The following is a 17,072-nucleotide window of genomic DNA, read 5'->3' as shown; positions in this document are numbered from 1 at the left end:
TAAATGTAAATACAGAAATGCATTGTCATTTTACATATTGCATTGCCATTTTGCATATTACATTCCAAATTGAATATTGCTACCCATATGCTTCCATATGAAACATGCTGTGACTTGTATTCCAAAGCGAGGGAAATAGATTTAATTGCCATGAAAATAGCACACTCTTAAAAAATAAAGGTCACGATGCCATAGAAGAACCTTTTTGTCTAAATAGTTCCATAAAGAACCTTTAACATCTGAAGAACCTTTCTGTATCACAAAAGGTTCTTTGTGGCAAAAGAAGGTTCTTCACATTATACAAAGTTTAGAAAGAGATGCTTCTTTAACAAACCTTTGACTGAATGGTTATCTGTGGAACCAAAAATGGTTCTTCTATGGAACCTTTTGAAGCACCTTTATTTTTAAGAGTCTATCATAGTTCAAAACAGTCTTAAAAAGGCTTCATTTAGTTTATGCAAATCATAATTTGTTATTTCTTGTCATTTTGACATGCAATGTCAACCTGGAGAGCCTCTCGATAGTTTCTGTGAAATGCATCCATTAGTTGATTCAATGAAAGCATAAAAATCGTGTTCTCTCAACAGTTTCAGTTGCATTTACTATTTGATTAAAGGCAACTAAAAGCTAGATCACTTTTTACAGTGTAGATTCAGCTCACGGTCACTTCTGCAGAGGTATTCCTCTCTTTCTCTCTCTCTCTCAGCCGTACACACACAAGTATGTCCCATCTTCTCGTGCTGGTGGCCTGCGGTGATTGTGTTCATAGATGAGTGCTGTCCTGTGTCTCAAATCTGGCCCTGCTGTCCTGTGCCTCTGCTGGCCCTGCGCTGGGCTTGCGACTGCCGGCCTGGTTAGGCACTGGTGACAGAAGGTCTGGTCTGATCAGATACCTGCAGGAATGACAACAGAATAGTCTCCTCCAATATGTATAAAATACATGCACACACAAATATTGGGTAAAATACTCATTTTTTATTATTCATGTGTGAATGATGTCTTTAAAAGTGATCTAGTGATGTCATCGTACTCACACGACATCATGGAGCTCCAGGTGTGTGTCAGGGGAAGGGTTGATAAGAATATAAGACAGTCTATTGCCTTGGTCCGTCATCCCATCTGATATAAGGAGAGAAGGAGAAGAAGAAGCCTCTTATGCTCAGCAAGATTGCATTTATTTGATAAAAAAGAGCCTACCGTAATATTGTGAAATTATTTTATATATTTCAAAATGTAATTTAAAAAAGATTTGATGCTTAAGAAACATTTCTTATGTTGAAAATCTTTTTTTTATTGCTTTGATGAATAAAAGTCGTTATTTGAAATTTAAATCTTATTTAAGGTTATAAATCTCTTCGCTGTCACTTCTGATCAATTTCATACATCCTTGCAGAATAAAAGCAATAATTTATAAACAAAACTATTTGTATTCCTTGTGTTCTCTATTGAAAAGTGTGGAAAACATTTCTTGATTATTTTCCGATTACAACATTTTTCATTATTCATTGAATAAACCCAGTTATAACACTATTTTAAATACATAATAGATATTAGATATGCAACATTATATTTTTAGAGACAGTGTATCACCCAGTGGTGTGCACACTCACTAAATCCAGATGGCGAGAGCCCCAGATGTTTCATGCGTGTGCGGACCAAAGCGTTGAGCTCCTGTCTCTCGGAGCGACGGAACAGGTTCAGTCTCTGCTGGCTGATGCGTTCGGCTGCACTACCCACTCCCTTGGCCCCACTGAAGCCCCGCCCACCTTTACGACTCAACCGCCGCGCCCACTGCATGCTCTTCCTCCTCAGGAGCGGGTGGTCCATGGCCTGTGATGATGAGGAGGAGGAGGGAGGCTCGGACGACGTGGAGTTACGGTGAAGACCGGAGCGGCAGAGCAGAGGCTCGCGGGGTTCACGCGTATCCTCGTAGTCCTCCACCGTGATGGACACCTGAGACTGAGTCAAGCCACACGGTGGACTCATTCCTCCACCGAAACGCTAAATGACAGAAATGACAGAAAGATGCACAAGCAGATACCTCTGAGACGGGCAGTTTATGCGCTTCAGTGCGGTAGATGCCGATGGGAATGTCTCCTGTCGACGAGCACAGCTTCTGGTAGAGACGACCATAACTGCGGATCCACAAATCCTCCTCTGTGATCTTCATCTACAAGTAACATCATGGCAATATCATCATCAGTTTCCTCCATTTCATTATGACCGCCATCATTATGGGCATAACAGTCCAGATACAGTCTCATTATGGATTGAGTGATTGCACTCACAGCACACAGGAAGCCAGATCCAGGCATGGAGTCGAGACCTAGCAGCAGTCTGGTGATGGAGATCATGTAGTCCTTCACAAAGGACTGCAACACACACAAAAGATGAAATCAGACACTAATGACACCGCTAATATGACAGCATTTCATTCATTCAGTGAACATTTCAGGGTAGACTTCGTATTTAATAGATGTGAAAGAAAGGCATGTGAGGAACAGTGTTCAATAGCTTTTGTTGAGTGATGAGAATGGTAAGGATTTTAATTAACGTTCATGATTACATTTCCTTAACGATTTGAGGAGGCATCTCTTCAGATCGAATCAAACCTACTGAGACTCATTATTTGAGACAGAACTGTAAGAATTTTTAACTAGTTCATTTGAAATGCAGCTCGCAGGAGTACATTTGCAGTTGGATAACATTACATTGATGCATTGGGTTTGTATTATTTCCTGACGCCTTTCTCTCTCATCATGTATATTTCAGGCCATGCCCCATCGCAGTTAAAACATCACATATTTAGCTGTGGTGCTGTCAGAGTATTTTAGGACTGTGTCCCAGCCATATCAAGGTCAAGATCTGTTAATGAAACTAAATAAAGAGACGAAACACATGTGGACTCCCCATATAGTCTATGGTATTCGTTATAATTTATTATCATAATAAAAGACAGAGAAAAACTGTAGTTGAGTGGTCACCTGCATTATAGTTACCTGATAGAGCAGAGTGTCTAACATACTGACACTAAACACCTTCCCAGCTGCAAACGGTAATCTGAACATGAACACCAGGTTCGAGCCTCTCTCTCTCTCTTTCTACAGCACAAATGGAGATGAGATATCAAGTTATTTTAGACTTATTCTGAAAACATGAAGGCGGTTTGTATTGTATTGTATTCGGGTTTCACCTTTTCCAGTTTGGAGAGAGCTAGAGAATAGTGGTCTTTCACTTTGAACTGCATGAAGCGCATGTTGGCCGGGTGGGTGAGTTCAGTTATGATGCTGAGAGCTGGAAAGAGCCTTTGAGAAACAGTGAGGAGAGCGTGTCAAGTCCCTAAATGCCTCAAGCTGAATGACAAACATGTGGAAGGACCTACCTGAAGAGCGTCTGAACATTAACAATGGTCTTGGCATCAGCCATGTAATCCTCCTCAGCGATCATGGAGCTCTCTTTGTCCACCACAACCATGGTGTCAGCAAATGTCACGCCACAACGCAAAAGACTGTCCAAACTGCACACACAGTGTTGAGGGGTCAGTAAAACAGACAGAGGGACTTAAACTACAGTAAACAGAACTGAAACAAACATTGAAATAATGAACAAAAAGTTTATATTTTGATAATACTTCATGCCTGTTCAGATACTTTGTAAAGGTATTTATAATGAAAAAAAAAATTATGACTGTTTTCAAACTGGTTTCCTTTCCTTAACCCCTTTTCTTAAGGCCCTGTTAAAAACACATGGTATTAAAAGCATTTTGGCTGATCGGATCACAAGTAGACGTGTGAGACTCATTCCCGTTTATACCAGCCGTTGTAATCTGTCTCTTTTTTCCACTTTCGACCACTTTCCTCATTTCTTTTATGGGCTCTATGGGCTGGTAAATGTATGGGCCTTTTCTGACCTTTTGATCTAACATTGTGAAATAAGCTTGCCCAATTGACTTATTAACACAAATGAAGACAACAGACAACGATATGAAGATTAGTCTTTCATATCTTTCGTTTCTGCTCTGAAGCAGTATGGTCAATAGTGTATTCGACCACCTCTAGAAAGTGTGGACAAACTCAAAAGCAGACAAACTCAAAAATTTCCGACCATTTACAGCTGATTTTAGCATTGTCCACTTGTTTGTTGTGTAAGTGACATGACATTCAGCCAAGTATGGTGACCCATACTCAGAATTCGTGCTCTGCATTTAACCCATCCATAGTGCGCACACACACAGCAGTGAACACACACACACACACACACACACACACACACACACACACACACACACACACACACACACACACACACACACACACACACCCGAAGTAGTGAGCAGCCATTTATGCTGCGGCGCCCAGGGAGCAGTTGGGGGTTCAGTGCCTTGCTCAAGGACACCTCAGTCGTGGTATTGCCGGCCCGAGACTCGAACCTACAACTCTAGGGTTAGGAGTCAAACTAATTACGCTATTTACATCTCAAATTGTATGTAAACACTTGCGTTACCAAGGCAACTACCGAAGCATTCGTATTATGAGCTGTTATCAGCCCCACAGTGGAAAACGATATCTGTACAGCCTGGCCTGGATCAGCATGGAATGGAATGTGATGGTTAAGCAACGAGAACGATTCAGCCCGGCAGTGGAAAAGCGGATTTGGACTTAGCTGCTTTTTGTCAGCTTGTTTTATTTTAAATTATCACAGGATAAGTATTTCTTTTCGGAAGTGATTGATAGTAGGCTTCATTGATCAGAGCTTTACACCTCAGTTTTTGTGAAAAAAAAGCATAATTTGTGGATAATTTTGGCAATATTCACTCAAAAACTAAGGTGCAGATCTGTGAGGCCTACGATCAGTCTGTTTTAGTCCAGTGTGATAACATTTACATTCACACTACACATTCAATACATTCATACTACTGTACATAGAACATACTTTTTATACAGTCACAAAGTAAGAACTAACAAAGTCTCTTTAAGACAAGTCATGTGACTCGCCGGCCATCTTTGAAACACCTCTCGGGCATGCAAGTGTAGCTCCTATCTCTTTGTATGGGGAAACATCAAATTCTCCAAAACTGTTAACTAAGCTTACATTAAATTTCATTTTTGAAATCGCCAAAGAAATCTGTCAACAACTGTGTCATAAATTTTGTTTCTATTGCTCAAATAGCATTATAAAAAGCTGACTTTACAGATTAGCAATTGGCTCTTTTATTCAGAAGGCAGTGCTTCCTGCCATTGAGTGGCCATATTTTGAGCGTTGCATTTTTCAAAACTATACGAGTGACAATTCTTGGTTATTCTATAGTCTTTGGTACTAATTCAAAAGGATTGCCTACTCAGAAAGTATTTGATTCTATACGCAGTTTAGTTTTGTTTCTGAATGAATGAGTGTGTTTGAACAAATCGGCTGAATGAATGATTTAATGACTCACTCATGAAGACACTTGTGACCACCTACTGATGAAACCTGCAAAACGTGTCAAAAACCCTCAATAAAGAACCGACTGACTGTCTGTCTGGAACAAACAAAGACAATGGAGTGAGAGAGTAAAAATCTCCTAGTGCTGTTGGACTGCACTTAAACTCATTCATCAGAACTAAATGTTGTATTATACACACGTGAATCTCTTTATATGTACAGGCTTCAATTAAAGCTTCCCTTACTTGTCGATGGAGCCCACTGTGTAGAAGACCATAGGAAACCAGCAGATGGCTTCCAGGAAGTCTGTCTCAGGTCTAGCAAACAGCACAGAAAGAGATGTTGAAAATCTGAGGTGATGCCTGGACAAAAAATTTAAAGAGACTGACCCAATGTCTATAAAAATCACACCACTTCGCCCTTCTTCAGGGCAACTAACTAATGAAATCCAGCCTGTAGCTGCTCCCCAGTGTAGTACATCCAATAAGGAAAAAAAACAAGATGACTCAGAGTTTTATTACATTTGGTTGCATTTTATGACAATAAATCTCATATAAATTTTCTGTTACAGGAGAAACAACGATTATTTGTTATAATAAATACAAAAACAAAGGATGGATGATGCCTAAAGGCTTATCTTTTTCTTAATGTTTCTGTTTTTAGGACACTCACACATTCTCCAGTAGTAAAACAATGGGGTTGAGCTCCTTCCTGGGCCGGTAATACGCCCGCAGCGGAACGATGAAGTTATAGAGGCCGTTTCCAGCGCTTTCTGCAGACACGATAATCAGTTTGTTTTTAAAGCCGTATGAGCGAGCGTCCTCGTAGGGCATATGATGACAAGCCTGAAAAGATAGAAGATCTGCTGTTAGGATGCTGTGCTGTGAGGGGTGTAGTTGGTGAGCTTCTGTGCAATACATATAAAATATTTGGAGAGAGGCAGACATTCACCTTATCCAGGCGCAGACAGCAAAATGGCATTTTCTCCTGCAGGAGGTGGCAGAGGGCAGGAGAGCTGCCGATGTATGGAGAGTTTAGCGGATAGCCTTTGACCCATCTGTGAGAAATACAAGAATAAACCGCTGTCCCAGACAAACATCTACACTCATCATTCGGAAGTTTGGGGTCAGTACAATGTTTTATTTTTTTGAGAGACGTCTCTTATGCTCACCAAGGCTGCATTTATTTTAAATACACTATAAATAATAAATTGTAAAATATTATTAGAATAACTATTTTCTATTGTGATATGTTTTAAAATGTGATTTATTCTTGTGATGCAAAGCTGTATTTTCAGCATCATTACTCCAGTCTTCAGTGTCACATGATGCTTCAGAAATTGTGGTTTGTCACACTTCGGTCATTTCCTGTCTGGTGTGCCAAAATAATCTTCAAAGTAGACCGGACTTTATGCAAATAGTCAAACTTTTGTCTTTATTAGACTATGTTGACCTAGACCAGTTATGTGGTCTAGAGACCAAGACCTGGTCCTGCATGATCTAAGACTCACTCGCAGTGTGCTCCCCACCACTGGCCTTTCTGCTCTCCACCCTCTTCCTCCTTTCCCTCCTCTCCTCCCTCGTCCTCTGATTGGTCTCCAAGCAGGTCAAAGGTAGAGCTGTGCACCCCATCGACCACCTCCAGGACGGGGGCGATGCTGTGTCTGCTCTCTTCCCCTGAGCCACTCATGGCGGGCAGTGCTAGAGTGTTACAGCCGCCCACTTCTGTCCTGGAGCCACTCCTGCTCACAGTCCCACTGCCCAGAGGCGGCGGGCCCGAGCCTTCTGGACTGCTGTCACTGGAGTCCTGCAGGTCAATGGCTACCGTGCCTGTTAGAGGACCAAAGACATTTGTGAGTCAGATGAAATCAAAACCTGACTTTATTAACCTTCTTAATGCACATTTATTGTACATTATTAATAAGCACAGAATTATATTAAAAAATATATCTTCTTAATATTTCATGAACATCTAATATCCCATGACGATGGAGATTTAAAGTAAGGGGGTGTGGTTGAAAAAATGGTGTAAATTAGCAGATCGGCTCCAACCGTTTATAGCACTTTCAATCAAACCTCTGAAGTCCAAGAACCAAACCGAACTGACTTCCAGTGCTTTTCTCTAGATGGTGATGTTGCACTAAAATGGGACATTTTGTTAGCAAAGAAACCCTAGTGAAATTATGCAGTGAATTTAACAACCATTGTTCTCTTTTTCTGTCTACGTCCATCTCACATTCACAGCAAAGAACAAGAGTTTTTGAATTCTACTGTGTTCTGCTCATACGGAGCTACATTTATTAAACTATTCGATCATCATGAATAATTTGATCCTTAATCAGCACAAAATTATTCAAAAGAAAGTGTTCATACAATGAAAATAATTCCCTGATCACAATTAATTATGATAACCATGGTCACACTAAATAAGAAAAGAACTACATTAATATTGCATATTAATAATAATAATAGTAATAATGTTAATAACAGTAAATGACATGGACGTAAGAAAATTATTTGTACTTTTTTATATTTAAAACATTATTTTTTTTAAATCTGAAATAATACTAATAATACTAATAAATGACCTGGACTTAAATTATACAAACAAAGAATATTTTAATCTTTTTAAAAAGATTAAAAAAAAATATTCCCAAACCTTAAAGGAATTTTATTGTATGTTTTATTGTTATTTAAACATTTTATGGTATGATTTCATATCAGGGTGAATAAATGATTTCTTATAGTCACTATGAAACCGAAGCCGTGACAGATATTTTATTCTGTATTGTAACATATGGAAAAAAAATTAGGGTGGGAACTGGTTCAGTCCATTAGTTGTTGATTGGATGAAGGCAGATATAAATGCAAGCTTGCAGTTGATTGTAGGAAAGGGGCGGAGTTTAAAGACAAAATAGATAGGTTGAATTTCCATTTCATGCTGACTTTAAGAAAAACAGTTAATTAAACTGTTCTTCGCAATAATCTGTATGACAATTTATCTATAGGCGAAAGTTTATGATTGAAATGAAAATGTGAGTTTACAGACTAACCCATGCTAGCTATAATACTGTGCACTGGTAGCCGAGTGAGGCCATGATAGATTGTCTGTGGAACCCCTCTGGAGTCACCCCCAGGGCCCCTCACTGGTCCTCTGTGGCCCCTAACAAAGGCTGAGTTCTCCTCCTTGGAGATGTTGATGTAGAAACAGGTGTCGGAGGCTCCCATGATGTGGCAGGGTCCGGGGTTCATGAGGATGTTGGATGTGTCCATCCTGCGCACCCCGATCAGACACACGCCGTATCTGCCACAACAGTTAACAGTGTTATTGTGTGCGTTTACTGGCATGACAACATAGTGATTCACTGCATCTTTAGCCAGACTTACTTCTTATGTGCGTGAAAAGAGGCAAAAGTGAAACTCTTTCCCTGATATTCTCCAAAAAACTTGCTCTCTTCCAGCCGGATGTGGTGGACCTCATTGGCTGCACACCGTCGGTATGTGCGCTGCCATTGGTCGACGGAGCCAGCACTGCCTTCCCTAGACAGACAAGGGAATTAAAATGTTTTCCTAAAGAATTAAGGGATAGTTCACACGAAATGGAAATTCTGTCATCATTTACTCAACTCTCTTTACTCATGCTTGGAAGTCTCCTAAGAAACACAGTTGCTTTATATGACCAATGCACATACATAGAGCACATCAAATACAGTAAAAGGAAGCCAAAATAATTAGTTTAGCATTGGCTTGGACTTTTTTAAGTGTTAATATTTTTGTGTAACAGACTTTCAGTGGAGGGACATAAATCTCTCAGGTTTCAATAAAATATCTTAATTTGTGTTTCGAAGATGAATGCAAGTTATACAGTTTCAGAACAACTTTAAGGGGAGTAAATAATGACAGAATTTGGTTTAGTTTAGGGATCAATTCTCACTAATAACTAGTTACATAATTATGAGTAACTAACCCTAAACCAAGCAGTAACCCTAATCTTAACCCTAAAGTAAGTACGTGTATGTAAACAGTATTACTAATTACAGTACTACAAGGAATTACAATACTTACTCACACTGTAACAATGAAACCTTAAAATGAAGTCTAACCTAATTTTTGCTTCCCCCCTCATTTTCCTCACTTAAAAATAAAAATGCATGTACCTTCATGTATGGAAAAGAGCAGCTTGGACATTATTCTAAATTACTTCCACCGTGCTCCACAAAATAAAGGAAATATGAAGGTGAGTATTTGATGACAAAATGTAATATTTCTTTGACATGTCCTTCAAATGTATTCACAACTTGCAGTTCAGCTTGGGAAAACACTCTATCTTACAGATGGGCAAAACAAATGAAAAACACTTGATGTGTCTTTGACATCCCTGCGGATGGCTGGGAAGATGAAGGGGAGGTGAGAACCAGAGGGTGTGGGGGAGTGTTAAGATGGAGGAGGTGAAGAAACAGGGATGCATGACAGAGCTAAATTCACAGTTTATGGGATCTTTGCTGCTGTGTGTATCGATGTGTATGCGTCAATATTTTACAGTCGGTGGGTCTGACCTGTTGAGGGGCTGGAAGGCACCTGCCCGCTGCTTGAAGGCCTCTGAAGATGCTGTTCTGATAATAACAAATGCAACAGTTAAACATATGCTGATGGTTCGGTGATTAAGGACTCAGTAAATCTGTCCTTCATCTCGTCCAGTAAACACATGTTTGCAGAGACGTTTGTGCACATCATCTACAGAGCACTGTGTTTTATGTATAGTTTAAACTTATTTAAAAATAAATCAAATTTAACAGTGGAATTTGTGATGAAAAACTACATTACCCAGGGTTCTGAGCAAATATGTCCACCAATTAGAAAGCCGTGTGAGCAAACTGTGCTTTATAGGTACTCTGCATGATGTAATCGAGTTAGTGCCGACGACCCAGCAATAAACTTAAAATATATTTATTCTGTAGATATCATCAACTACTTTAAATGGATGGTTTTATATTTCACCATCTTTTTTAATTTGCCATTCGCAAAGCTTCATGGTATTGTAGTTCTTTCTCTCTAAAGCCATTAAATACAGTCTTGTGCCTTTTTCAAATACTTATTTGCTTCAGATAAAAGTTTGCAATGCTCAATTCATGCAACGCTCTGGTTGATTCGATCCATCACTTATATTGCTTAAACAAAGACTGTTTGTAAAATTTCTACAGGAATAATAAACAGGTGGAAAATTTTTTTACAGGATCCAGCATTGCTGAATAAGTGGAAGGACCATAATTCATGCTATTCACATCCATTCAACATCATAAATGCCACCCAGGTCTTTTGACACCAGACAGAGGCTGTTTTAGTTACATGTTGCCCTTAAAAATAATCCAAGTTCATATTTGTGGTGGTTAAAATCTGATTAGATGGAATGCTGTAGTCAAAAGTCTGGCTACTGCAATGAATTTGAGAGGGATGTTTATACTCACTGTCCTCTAGAGGAGTGAATCAATAAGGTGATCAGGGTGGAGGTGGCAGGACACACACAGTTGAGGGCCAACATGGCATACTTAAACTCTTCCTCACAAACCACATGGTCTGCAAAATAAACACATGGGAGAAATGTTAATTCTCAGATTTCTGTTTCACGGTATGTGTTTTCATTACAGAGGAATGTGCAGAACAAGCTAAGCTCTATTGACATCATATTGATTACCAGAGAAAATTATTTTGTATAAGCATGCACAACGGATCATGGGGCAAAAGGGTTTAAAAATATAAATATGCAGCTTGTATTTTTTTTTTCAAGAGCTTTTTGTGTGAAAATGTGTGCTATTTGAGCTGTAAAGTTGTCTAAGTTGCACTAAGTTACTAGGTTAATGTAATTAGTTGAAAGAAAAAAGAGATATAACTTTGCAAGGTAGGTAAGCAGTTTTATTACACTAATGTTAATACTGTATGTGCAATGCACATAGGAATTGTAGGTATACTCTCAAATTAGACTCCATTGCCCTATGGACATCCACTGAAAAATGTATGATAAGAGCATTTTTATTAAATTTTTAAAAATTTTGCACCCATTATTATTTTATTTAATTTTTATTTAGTTGTTTATTTTATGTTATTTTGATTGCACATTTTAACTTCTCAATAAATATACACTACCGTTCAAAAGTTTGGGGACAGTAAGATTTTTACAAATGTCTCCTTCACATCTCCTTTGCTTACCAAGACAGCATTTATTTGATAAATACAGTAAAAACTTTGAAATGTTATTATATTTTTAAATAACCATTTTCTATTTAAATAGATTTTAAATATAAATTATTAATTTAATGAAAAGCTGAATTTTCAGCAGCCATTATCATGCTGCTTCAGAAGTCATTCACAGTTGTGCTGCTTAATATTTTTGTAAAAATCATGATACATTTTATTAGAAAGTTTGAAAGAACATAATTTATTTGAAATATAAATGTTTTGTCATATTATAAATGTCTTAATTGCAACTTTTGATTTAATGTGTACTTTTTAATTTAATGAGTAGTATTAATTTATTTTCTTTGTCTCTTTTTTTTTCTTTCTAAATAAAGATCTCATGCTTCTTTAAAGGAATAGCTCACCCAAAAATGAATTTTTAAGAAGATATTTTGAAGAATTTTGAAGAACCAAACATTTGTTGATCCCAGGTGACTTCCTCAGAAGGGAAAGAAATACTATGGAAGTCAATGGGGAACATCTTCTGTTTGAATACCAGCATTCTTTAAAATACATTTTTTTATGTTAAACATAAGAAAGAAACTCATACAGGTTTGGAATGAAATGAGGGTGAGCAAATGATGACAAAATGTAAATTTTTGGGTGAAATATTCCTTTAACTCCCCTGATCAAAGCAGCTTCCCTCTTAAACAGAGTGAACACACATCAGCTTCAGACCTCCACTGCCATTTAAATGCCAGCCAATGTACCAGAAAAACATACAAAGACAGACTTAAGGCAGAACAGATGTTTATGAATACTTAAGTGTATGTTAAAAAACCAAATAACACATTCATCTGGAGGGAAAATAGCAGTTACTGCACTAATGACTTCTCAGGGATGGCGCGCAATTTTCATGTGGCTTGTTAGCAGTGAGTGAAAACACATTTCCTAATTTTGCTAATTAGGAAAACGAGTCAATAAAATCACATTAGCATTGATGAAAACATTGACTCCAGATGTGTATTTTGGCTATGTGTAAAACATTTACTTCAATTTAATTCAATGCAGGATTGGACCAGAGTCAAAACATAATGGACAGAAAACCACTCTCAAAACAAAAAAGACGTAAAAGTCTGCATGTAAACCGTTCAACCCGGCTGCTCTTCTGAGAATTGGCTCTTGTGCGCTCTCTCTGGGCCTTACCAGTCCCTTTCATTTGGTCTATTCTTGGAGTTTTTCCTTTTTTGTTCATCAGAGGATGCAGACATCACCTCGAGGCTAGATAGCTTATTAAAAAACCTGTGTTCCTCATTTCTGATCGGAAATAAACGATAGGAGGGCCAACTGTTTCCTCATCCTGTTGCTTTCTGCTTCTCTTTGTTTTGTCTAATTGAGAGGGAAGTGGCAGAGTCATTTTTGCTTTTTTAGGGTGGATGTATTAACCATGTGCAGTATGCTTGGAATTGATGATGGTGCTCTAGTACAATGTTATTTTTTCTCTGAGAGTAGAATTAAGAAAATAGCAACCAATTTAAGCAGTGGACAAATGATGTGGAATGTGTGAAGTGTTATAAATATATAAAGTTATATATATATATATATATATATATATATATATATATATATATATATATATATATATATATATATATATGTATATATATATATGAAGGTTTTTTTTTTCTTTTTAAATGAACAGTCTTATACGACAGGCCAGGAACAACTGACACAACCATAGCTGGATTTTATTGACATCTATTCAAACACGCTACTCGCCCAAGGAGAGGAGAATGCTCCGATTGTTTGAATAACACGAGTCAATTCAGAGAAATGCATAGGCAAAGGCACGAAGAAGGATTGAAGGTAAAATTGTGAAATGAGGAAAATCACAAGGAGAGTAGAACTGATTGTTCTCTGTGGAACAATTTAGCAAAATTTCAGCTTTGAAGCTAAAATATAGTGTTATTCGAACTAAACTAGACTTTTTTTTGTACCTTTTGAACTGAATCTGTGTTATTGTTTTAATAAGCATCATTTTTTCTATTAAATGTTTAATTATTGTTTAATGATTTTATTATGTTACTGGTGAACATCAAAAGAAATGTTTTTGTTTATTTTTTTCTTGTCTAATCTTCGTTATACAAGCAGTATTGTTTTGATTGACATTGTTATATATTTTTGTATTCAGTATTTGTTATATTATTTTCCAAAAAGTGTTTCTGTTTTTTTTTGTTCTATCAAAGTGTTGTTATTCTCATAATATTTCAGATTATATTATATTATTATGATTCTGATTACTGATGTTAATCAATCATTAACAAGGCTTGTTCTTTATTGTTTTGTCTTTGGGTTATTAATTAAACAATATCATTTGTCTCATTGCTATTGTATTTCTTGTATTGTATTCATAAATAAATAAGGCTTGTTCTTTGTATTATTCTCCACGTCAGTCTGAAGTAGCGGAGGCAGCACTTGAAGACGCACATTCACTCATAAAGATCAAATGGTGAATTAAAGACCTCTGTTCCTCCTCATGCAGACCCTTTCTGCTCAACCACTTCATCTCCTCCACCAACTCCCTCATTTCCAGCAGCCTCGGAAAGCGCACGTTGACCTCGACTGAAGTGGGGCTGTGGCACAGCAGGCTAGAACACTGTGATAATTGTGTTTCTAGATTCCTTTTTTTTCTTTAAAGCTGCTGTATTTGTCCCCATTCTAGGAGTATGGTAGTGAGAGATTGTGGTCATTCTGTGAACCCCAGCAAGACGCCAACAACAGTGCCACTTTTCTGCCATTAGCATTAATTAAAGCAGCATGCCGGTTATGTTTATGAATGACCAGGCTGTTAATATAGCTACGTTTACACGCTGCAGAACTAGAAGTGCAGAACTGCAAACATGCCCAAGGAGAGGGAAAAGAGAATCAATTAATGCAGCAAAAGTCAAACAAAGCAAACAGTGGTCTAGAAGTCCCAGAATAACTGTTTTCAGATGTGAACAAACTCAGACAAACCTCTCTGTGAGCTTCAATTGCATTGATACAAACATTAAGGTGCGATTAAGCTATTTGTAGAGCTGAAGTCAAGTCTCCAGTCGTACTCATTTATGCCACCCACTCAGCCACTTAGTGCATATATTCCAGGCAGTGTCACAACACACCGCTATGCATAGAAAAGCTGCATATTGATGCGTTCCGCCGAACTGTCAAGAAGTAAGCACTCTGTAAACCACCAAGACACCACGCCGCCCACAGGGGATAACCACCTCTGTCTGATATGAAACACAAGTATGTATATCGCAAGTGTCATTCCAATAACTCTCAATAAAAAAGCACATTCTTATTCATGATCCTGCTGACATGTTGCAAATACAGCAGATATAACAAACATTTGGCAAATGCATCAGATGAAAAATATACTTTTGGGAAAGTATGTCCAGTGTTTTTATAGTCTGGAAAGATGGCTTCATATTTTCCCTTTTTTGGGAAAAGCATCTGCTTAAAATGATCTGTAATGCATTCTGCCAATATAATATGCAGAGCTGGGGGTAACGCAAGTTACCTAATCAGATTACTTTTCTAAATTAACTAGTTAAGTAACATATTACTTTTATATTTAGAAGAAAATATCTGAGTTCGTTTTTCAAATACGTAACGCAAGTTACTTTGTTTCCCATGTACTGACTGACAGCTCTTGTGTTGCCATGTTGAGAGAAATCGGGAGTAAGTGCAAAGCGTTGTGTGTGAATATGAAGTTACTGTAGTTCTAGACTAAATATGAACATGTATTTACTCATCTCAACTGCACAAAAACAGATTCAGTATTCCTCAAGATGAATAAAAACAGTCATCACTCCGTTTTCATTCTCTTCTGATGGGTAACCAGCAGCTCTAGGTTTTGACTGACAGATTGTGTGATAGTGTGTAATCTGTGGTTGATCTCTGGGTAAAGCTCAGTGACTCTCCAGCTGCCTCAGGCACTGACTCATCCCGTCCCTTCCTCCTCCAACTTTCTGATTGACTCCAAAACAAGTACCGCCACCAATGCTGTGCAGACCATCTTGCTCTCAGCATCAGAGACACAGAAAATGTGGCGCTATAGGTCAGACATGAGAGGAGAGAGCAATGCATCTTCTTCACATTTTTCATCTGCTGCTCATTGGAGCGGTGGCGGCAGATGCAATTTGGATCTCTAATCATTGCCTCACATTTAACTCACATCCTATTGCACAGAGAAATTCTCCATATCATTTCCTGGTAATCATCCTAAAATAACCCTCACACACACACACCACAGCAATCACACAAATATGAGATGTGCAATATGCCACACTTTAAGGTCCTGCTGCTAAATAGGAGAATTATCGACTAGATGACTAGCTACTAAGTTACTAGTAGCATTGCTATTTTTAGCTAGTAATAGTAACTCCCCAACACTCTCGCAAGGAGGTCAATTGAATGAACACGGATCCTATTGGTTTCCAAATGGAAAAGAGCTGTGAAGGCTGGACTGCAGGTGGAGGGTGCAGAGAATGAATTTTCTTCACTTTTCCAACACAATCAAACCTCAGCAGCTGATTGAGAGAGCTGAAGCGAAGGCAGACAGGTAGTGCATGCCAGTGGATGCCTGGTTATTATAGTTTTGAATATTTTATTTGGTTTTGTTTCAGTTTTAGTTTAGTTTTAGTTCCTTTTAACAGTGCATTAATATCTTGACTTGTATTTTGTTTATATGTTTTATTTTTATTTTTTGTTTTCAGTACAGTATCTTTTTAAATCAGAAAAATGAATGCTTTCAGATAATCTAATCTGAATACTTCTTATATACAAATTTATATATATATATATGACGTTGGGGAAGAATAATCTTACACTTTTTAGACAAAATAGGAGAAAAATTTAATTATATGGATATAAGAATTTTTGTATGCCAATTTTAAGTATTAACCATTAACAATCCTCATATTAATAATTATAATAAATCAACTAGTAACTTAAATCCTCTGGACTGGATATGAGACGTAAGAATATAAGAACTGTAATACAATAATAATATAATAAATATAAACATTTGGAGTCGGTAAGTCTCTCACCATGGCCTCATTTATTTGATCAAAACTATAGTAAAATTGTACAATTTTAAATAACTGTTTTCTACTGTAATATATATTTTAAAATGTAATTTATTCCTGTAATGCAAAGCTGAATTTTCAGCATCATTACACATGATCCTTCTAATATGCTGATTTACTGCTCAAGAAACATTTCTTATAATTATCAATGTTGTAAACAGTTATGCTGCTTAATATTTTTGAGGAAACCATGATATATTTTTTCAGGATACTTTGATGGATAGAAAGTGACCAAAGTGATCAAAAGTGACAGTAAAGACATTTATATTCTAATGCTATAAATGTCTTTACTGTCACTTTTGATCAATTGAATTCATTGTTGCTCAATAAAAGTATTAATTTCTTAAAA

General features: G+C 37.4%; 1 protein-coding gene across 2 annotated transcripts in view; it reads right to left on the bottom strand.

Annotated features, from left to right (window-relative positions):
* Positions 1 to 520: 520 nt before the first annotated feature.
* The window catches only part of LOC132149496 (potassium channel subfamily T member 2-like), a 76,563-nt gene continuing 60,011 nt past the window's right edge, over positions 521 to 17,072 (bottom strand). Inside the window, exons 15-30 of one of the 2 annotated variants that reach the window (XM_059558800.1) lie at positions 10,886 to 10,994; positions 9,977 to 10,033; positions 8,808 to 8,951; positions 8,474 to 8,724; positions 6,932 to 7,250; positions 6,373 to 6,478; positions 6,094 to 6,266; positions 5,667 to 5,738; positions 3,383 to 3,517; positions 3,194 to 3,305; positions 3,000 to 3,101; positions 2,289 to 2,372; positions 2,042 to 2,170; positions 1,611 to 1,959; positions 1,035 to 1,119; positions 521 to 893 (exon numbers count right to left, since the gene is read on the bottom strand). In XM_059558800.1, coding sequence (XP_059414783.1) covers positions 764 to 893; positions 1,035 to 1,119; positions 1,611 to 1,959; positions 2,042 to 2,170; positions 2,289 to 2,372; positions 3,000 to 3,101; positions 3,194 to 3,305; positions 3,383 to 3,517; positions 5,667 to 5,738; positions 6,094 to 6,266; positions 6,373 to 6,478; positions 6,932 to 7,250; positions 8,474 to 8,724; positions 8,808 to 8,951; positions 9,977 to 10,033; positions 10,886 to 10,994 — 2,357 coding nt within the window. In that variant the 3' untranslated portion in view covers positions 521 to 763. Of the gene's footprint in view, positions 894 to 1,034; positions 1,120 to 1,610; positions 1,960 to 2,041; positions 2,171 to 2,288; positions 2,373 to 2,999; positions 3,102 to 3,193; positions 3,306 to 3,382; positions 3,518 to 5,666; positions 5,739 to 6,093; positions 6,267 to 6,372; positions 6,479 to 6,931; positions 7,251 to 8,473; positions 8,725 to 8,807; positions 8,961 to 9,976; positions 10,034 to 10,885; positions 10,995 to 17,072 lie in introns of both variants that reach the window. The other variant, XM_059558799.1, reaches the window with a different exon arrangement.

This window comes from Carassius carassius, chromosome 9 (genome assembly GCF_963082965.1).
Source record: "Carassius carassius chromosome 9, fCarCar2.1, whole genome shotgun sequence".
Lineage (NCBI taxonomy): Eukaryota > Metazoa > Chordata > Actinopteri > Cypriniformes > Cyprinidae > Carassius > Carassius carassius.
This window is presented reverse-complemented; position numbering and strand designations above follow the sequence as displayed.